The following is a 7,275-nucleotide window of genomic DNA, read 5'->3' as shown; positions in this document are numbered from 1 at the left end:
ATGTGGAAAAAGTCAAGGGGTGTGAATACTTTCTGAAGGCACTGTATATTCAGAAACTGTGGCTGGGATTCAATGAATTTCAATCTGACGCGCATTGTATAGCGCTTGACATTAAAAGGTAATTTCCAATTGAGTCAGCATCTTTAGTGTTTATTGTGAATGCAATCTCAGCGAACGTGGGGACCTTGGCTTCAAAAGGCAAATTGTCGACAGGGGTCTACAACGTGCCTCGGATTGAATGCTGGCCTATGATCTATTGTGACCTCTTCAAACATATAGCAAATCCTAGAACTTGTTGTGACACGTGGGGTGTCAATCAGCCTGGAGCTCTGGAAAGCAGCTTGTGTGTGATCTGTGCCTGTAGGAAGCCTGTGATTTACTCAGAAACCCAACTCTCACACTTACTAATTGGTGTCATATACTGTATTTATAGATTGTACGTATTGTGTTTTATTTTGTTTTGAATCAGACACTAATTGGGTTTCAACAGCTCAACAGTATTACTCGGCAATGACCGTATATCACCAAATCTAGCCAACTACGGAGGCTTGTATCCACTGCTACCGTTGCTTTTTAAACAGTATTTCTCCTAAAATGACTGAACACACCTAGAATAATGGGCATGGCTTTATTTAGGAATCAACATTGTTCAGCATACAGACAGAAAGGGCAATACATGTTCAATTCAGTCCTTTGAGCCAGGCAATGGTAAAGTAGAATTTGTAATGAGAAACATTTTACTAGGGAAGATGTGACTCAAGAAATAGCAGCTCACGCAGAGAGGATGTGTTTGACAAATTCGGTGTAGTTGATGTGGCCACTTGAGTCCTCTTGTCCGATCATGAGTTGGTCCACTTCGCTCTCCATCAGCTTCTCCCCAAGGGTAGCCAAAACGTGCCTGAGCTCGGCCCCCATCACCGTGCCATTGCCCTCTTTGTCGAAGACTCTCAGACCCTCCACAAAGTCCTCAAAGGTCCCCGTCTCTTTGGTGCGGGAGATATGCTGCAGCATGGGCAGGAAGGTCTCAAAGTCCATCAGCTTGGTGTTCATCTCCTCAGCCTTGGGCTTGCCCAGCAGCTTCAGCACATCAGCGTTGGTGGGGTTATGACCCAAGGCCCGCATTAGGTCTCCGCACTGGGCATACCTGATCTTCATCTCACCCATCGGCGTCTCGTCGAACAAGGTGAATGCCTCCTTGAACTCCTCAATCTGGTCCAGCGTGAAATTTAGAATGATACTCTTGAGGTCCACCTCAGGCTCCTTGGGAGGCTCAGGTTCAGGGACCTTTGCTGGCTCTGCCTTTGCATCTGCTTTGGGCTCTGGTTTCTTAGGCTCTACTTTCTTGGGTTCCACTTTTTTCGGGGCCATGTTGCCAGTATACCTATTGCCAAGTCAGTGTGTGTGGATGTGAGGAGAGAGCGAACGAGTGATACAGGGCACACTGTGCAAGCCTCTCTAGAGCTTTTATACTGTTCTCAGTGCCTATGAGATAAGGGTTATCTAAACCAGTACATTGAAGCCTATAAATGGAAGAAACTTTAAATAGAACAACTTACTGTTCACTTCACAATGGAATGTTTCCAGCAGCTGTCAAGATAGAGAGATTTATTAGTCCACACGTGATGGAAATTTGTCTTCTGCTTTTTATCCAACCCCCTGATATACACACACACACAATAGGTGACAGAGGCTGTCACGCCCTCGACAATCCTACACATTGGGGTTAAATTAGGATTTTGGAGGTTGGCTCTATCATTTCCAAAGTGATATCTTAGTTCAACTGCTCACTCAACATTGATTTAATTTTTAAAGGTACACTGCATTTAAATGTAATCTCATAAACATTTTCATATAACATTTCATACTAAAAGTATTTTGAGAACAGTATTTTGACCACATATTAAACCGTTCAATATTTCCTTCATGGTCCTTCAAACCTGCTAGTGCACATCTTTTTCCAAGGTTGACATTCATTTACAGTAATTGCACATTTAAAAAATTAAGGGTCACACTTTAAACAAAGTATATCCAATAACGCTTAATAAAGCCCTTATAAGCCCCTTTATTTTTATTTATTTATTTATTTTTACATTTTTTTATTTATTATTATATATATATTTTTTTTTTTTTTGGGGGGGGGTGGATCAGCTTAATATTGCAGATAGATTGTATCTTCTATCAATGTAATTGTCTGCATCACTTCCAATCCCCCATGTTTTTTTTATTTTTTATATATATATTCCCCTTTATTACTTTTCAACCCCACCATCCTTTCCCTACTTGGAGTAAATTAGTGAACAACAACGCCCAGGCCTCTACTTCCGGTCTATACTTACTATCTACACCTTATGGACAGAGTTAATTTTACAATAATTCTATATATATATATATATATATATATATATATATATATATATATATATATATATATATATATATTTTTTTTTTTTTTTTGCTCATGAACTTCTTCTACTCTCAACCTCTCCGATCATTTTCATGATGTCCATCCGGTTTGCTTCTAAATGCCATATTTTTCTAACTGTGCTCTTTCCCAAAAGCTCCCAACATACAACCTATATACTTATTATGGACACAGTATGCTTACATTATTAGCTATCTTTGTTATTATTTGTTGTTATTTGTTATTAGTCCCATCCTTCAACTCTATTCAATACCTCCCATCTATCTCTTAACACCATCCATATAGGATTTCTATTTGCCATATATATTTCAACCGTACTGTGATGTTTTACAAAAGTTCTGAACCTTTCTATTCTCATTGCTTCTACAGATTGTGAATTAAAAATAAACATTTTTGCTAAAAGTATTATTATATTATTGATTGATTGACTATGACTTTTCAGATCACCCAGTAATGCTATCTGCAAGGTTAGTTCCAGGTAAATATTGCAATCCTTTAGCCATTCCTGGACCTGTGTCCAAAAACAAGCTACAAATGGACAGAACCAAAACAAATGATCTAATGATTCTATCTCTTCACAGCAAAATCTGCAGAGCTGGGAAGATTGTATCCCCCATATAAATAACATTCTATTGGTAGCAAGAATTTTATATAATAATTTAAATTGAAAGATTCTAATTTTTGAATCCGGTGTCGTTTTGCGTGTCAGTTCATAAACACTATGCCATGGGATCGGTACGTCAAAGATCTCTTCCCAACTATTTTGCAATCTATATGGGACGGCTGTCAATCCTTTGGTCCTTAAGTGAAACTGATATACTTTTTTATTTATCACAGTTTTCCTTAACCAATTATGTTCTTTAATGCAAGGCCGACAGACAAGTTCCTTACTTTCTCCCCCTTCAACTTTCCTCTTCCACTTTTGCGGTAAGGCTGCAATTATTTGGTTGTAATTTTGGGTAGAGCAGACATTTCCATATGTTTTTGTTAGCTGCATGTGCGACATAACTCCACCAGTCCTACCGATGATATCATTTACGAAGATTATACCTTTTTTAAACATTCTGTCAAAAAATAAAGGTTTTTTGTCAATTAGTATATTTGAATTTAACCACAATATTTGTTGCATTATTTGTTCTGTCGTTTCTGGAGGATTAAATTGAAATTGCAACCAACTTTCTATGGCTTGTTTTAGAAATAGTGACATTTGGGAGATTATTTCCTTTTCAAATAACTGAAAGTGAGAGGTTGTAATCTGAATAAAGGGAAAAAGGCCTTTCTTGAACAGTGGGTGAGACAATCTTACTAATTTGCTTGAGAACCAGTTCGGATTTAAGTATAACTTTTGGATGATTGAAGATTTTAGTGATAGGTCTAATGCTTTAATATTTAATAATTTCTGTCCTCCGAATTCATATTCATTATATAAATATGCTCTTTTAATTTTGTCTGGCTTGCCGTTCCAAATAAAATTGAATATTTTTTTCTCATATAATTTAAAAAACTGTTTGCTAGGCGTAGGCAAGACCATAAGCAAATAGGTAAACTGGGATAATACTAAAGAGTTAATCAGGGTGATTTTTCCACAAATTGACAGGTATTTTCCTTTCCATGGTAGTAAGATCTTATCTATTTTTGCTAACTTTCTATTAAAATTTATTGAAGTGAGATCATTTATTTCCTTTGGGATATGTATTCCGAGTATATCCACATCACCATCAGACCATTTTATTGGTAAACTACATGGTAATGTAAAAATTGTATTTTTTAGTGATCCAATACGTAATATAGTACATTTGTCATAATTTGGTTTTAACCCTTTTAAAGGTCACCATAGATGCTTCACAAATGATTTAGAAGCTAATGTCCACCATACCATCCTTATGTCTTTTGCTTTGCCATATGTGGTAAAGGCCTTATAGTACCCTTTTATACAGTTCAAAATCTGCTTATAAATGCTTCAGGCCTTATGAAGGGCTTATGATGGCGTCATTAGTTATCATTTGTTTACTGTGACCACAAAAAGAGAAAATATATGTTGTGCATAAGCACTTGTACACCGAAACTCAATTGGTTTCAGGCTGAGAAATGAGGAGATAGGGTAGGAATGAGGCTGGCGATATCCCAGAAGCTAGAGTGGCTTTGAGCTGTTGAGAGAGAGAGAGAGAGAGAGAGAGAGAGATAGGCCTACTGGGTGTCTGGCATATATCTCTGTAGATGGAGCTGGTATTTCAGTGACATGAGCTCAGCTCGTAATGGACTGATAGGCACAAACCACATTCCAGACGATCCCCATATTGTCAGCTTTGGTCAATTCACTTTTCTAAACACTTGAAAGCCCATCTCAACCAAATATGAGTCCCCCCTAATAACAGGTTTTGAAAAAAAAGGGGTATCACAGTATATGACCCCCTGGGAGCCCCCTTCTATATCTTTCATCATTATGACCTTGTGAATAATATGGTGGGGAAATCAGCATCACAATCACATCTGGACCAAATCGGTGGTCAACTCTCTCTGTACTATATGTGCCAGGACTGTATGTCCATACACAGTCCTGTGTCTCCTGTGGTGTCATGTGTTTACCACAACTCACCGACCCGGCGCCACAAGGGGGCTAAAGGGGGCTTAGCCCCCTCAGTTCAAACTTTAGCCCCCTCAGTTTTAGTTTTATGTCTCTATATAAAAATAGCAAAAAAGTTAAAATGATTGAGTGACAGGTTGGCGCCAAAAAATCTGTGTCTATGCTGCACTGTGTTACAGTGTGTAGGCAGCCTGGTCTCATAGACTAGATGTAACATAGTAAATGTAAATCTGGGACACTCAAAATATATGTTACGTTTGGTATGGTTACATAAGACAGAAGGTTACTGAAAGGTGCAATATGCAGAAATTGCTCCCCCATTACCTGCTTGATAAAATTGCAATAGTTTGCCTAATTTCAGTTTATGTGACAAAATAAGTAATTGAGTAAAGAATCATTGTACCATCTAAACCACTGTGAAATATACTTTCCGTAACATATCATATAAAATGGATGATGGACATTCTCAAATTAATACATACCATACGAAATGTAACATACTAAATGGAGTGTCTCGGATTTACATACAGAATAATAAAACATTCTCTGAGACCAGGTTGCAGCAGGGGGGCTATGGAAAGCCACTGGGTGGTTAGGTATGACTCCTTTGGGTTTCCATGAAAAGCGTGAAAAATAAATGCTTCTCATCTCTCATCTCTGTGTTAGGCTAAGTGAATAACGTGATACATCTGTAATATTTTATTTTGATTTAAAAGGGCGGGGTCAAGTTTACTGTTGAAGCTGCTTCACTCTTAGCTATAGTTATAAAAAGCCTTAGTGTTATTAGCCTTAGCCTATTTAGCTAGCACGAATCAGCTAATCTGCTTTGCTAATCTGCTTCGCCAAAGTACCCAAACAATGGAAAAGGAGAGCGATGAGCAGCAGCAGCATCAAACCAAGCCCAACAGCGATGATGCTCTCGAGCTCCAGCTAGCTCCGTGTAGAGCCTACCCACCATTCCACAAGCGCCACCATAATGGCTCTACAGCAGCCTCTACCTCCGTATTTTGATTTATTTTGTTGTTATAAAAATAAGCTGTTACCGTGTTCCAACACATACACTTTTTGTTTCATAGTTGTAACAAAGGCACTCCACAGATAAATTGATTGAACACTTGTTTGTGTTTTTTCTGTTTATTTATTTTTACCTATAGCCTACAGGAACATAAACTAATGAAAATGCTATTGTGTTAATTTAAATCAAATACAATACATATTCTAATGTTACCTTAAACCTTCATAAACACAATCAGACCATGAGAAACAAGATTCTCTGGTCTGATGAAACCAAGATTGAACTCTTTGGCCTGAATGTTAAGTGTCATGTCTGGAGGAAACCTGGCACCATCCCTACGGTGAAGCATGGTGGTGGCAGTATCATGCTGTGGGGATGTTTTTCAGCGGCAGGGACTGGGAGACTAGTCAGGATTGAGGGAAAGGTGAACGGAGCAATGTACAGAGAGATCCTTGATGAAAACCTGCTCCAGAGCGCTCAGGACCTCAGACTGGGGGCGAAGGTTCACCTTCCAACAGGACAACAACCCTAAGCACATAGCCAAGACAACGCATGAGTGATTTCGGGACAAGTCTCTGAATGTCCTTGAGTGGCCCAGCCAGAGCCCGGACTTGAACCCGATCGACCATCTCTGGAGAGACCTGAAAATAGCTGTGAAGTGACACTACCCATCCAACCTGACAGAGCTTGAGAGGATCTGCAGAGAAGAATGGGAGAAACTCCCCAAATACAGGTGTGTGTGTGATGGGTGATTTGAAGGAGACAGGTGCAGGAGGGTAAATCACAGAATACAGAGTTTATTCCGGAATACAGAGTTACGCAGAATTGCGTCAAACAGTCCAGAGCGCAAAACAGGTGCACTGGAACCAAACAGGCACACGGGGAAAATATACCCCGGCAATACAAAATACACGGAGCTCAACCGAGCTACACTCTCCTCACACTAAACAATCACCCACAAGGACAAGGGGGCAGAGGGAACACTTATACACGTACTAATGAGGGGATATGAACCAGGTGTGTGTAATAGAGAAGACAAAACAAATGGAATGATGAGATGAGGAGCGGCAGTGGCTAGAAGGCCGGTGACGACGAACGCCGAAGCCTGCCCGAACCAGGAGAGGAGGCAGCTTCGGAGGAAGTCGTGACAGTGTGCCAAGTTTGTAGCGTCATACCCAAGAAGACTTGAGGCTGTAATCGCTGCCAAAGGTGTGTCAACACAGTACTGAGTATAGGGTCTGAATACTTATGTAA

At 39.5% G+C, this 7,275-nt stretch overlaps 1 protein-coding gene across 1 annotated transcript; it reads right to left on the bottom strand.

The window, feature by feature from the left end:
• Nucleotides 1–771: 771 nt before the first annotated feature.
• On the bottom strand, nucleotides 772–1,418 carry cmlc1 (cardiac myosin light chain-1; the record flags this gene model as incomplete). Its single annotated transcript, XM_084176410.1, has 1 exon — nucleotides 772–1,418. The coding sequence occupies exon 1, from the start codon at nucleotides 1,366–1,368 to the stop codon at nucleotides 772–774; it is 597 nt and encodes a 198-aa protein (XP_084032536.1). The 5' UTR covers nucleotides 1,369–1,418.
• Between the last annotated feature and the right edge of the window lie 5,857 nt (nucleotides 1,419–7,275).

Source organism: Coregonus lavaretus (genome assembly GCF_964263955.1).
Source record: "Coregonus lavaretus genome assembly, chromosome: 14".
Taxonomy (NCBI): domain Eukaryota; kingdom Metazoa; phylum Chordata; class Actinopteri; order Salmoniformes; family Salmonidae; genus Coregonus; species Coregonus lavaretus.
This window is presented reverse-complemented; position numbering and strand designations above follow the sequence as displayed.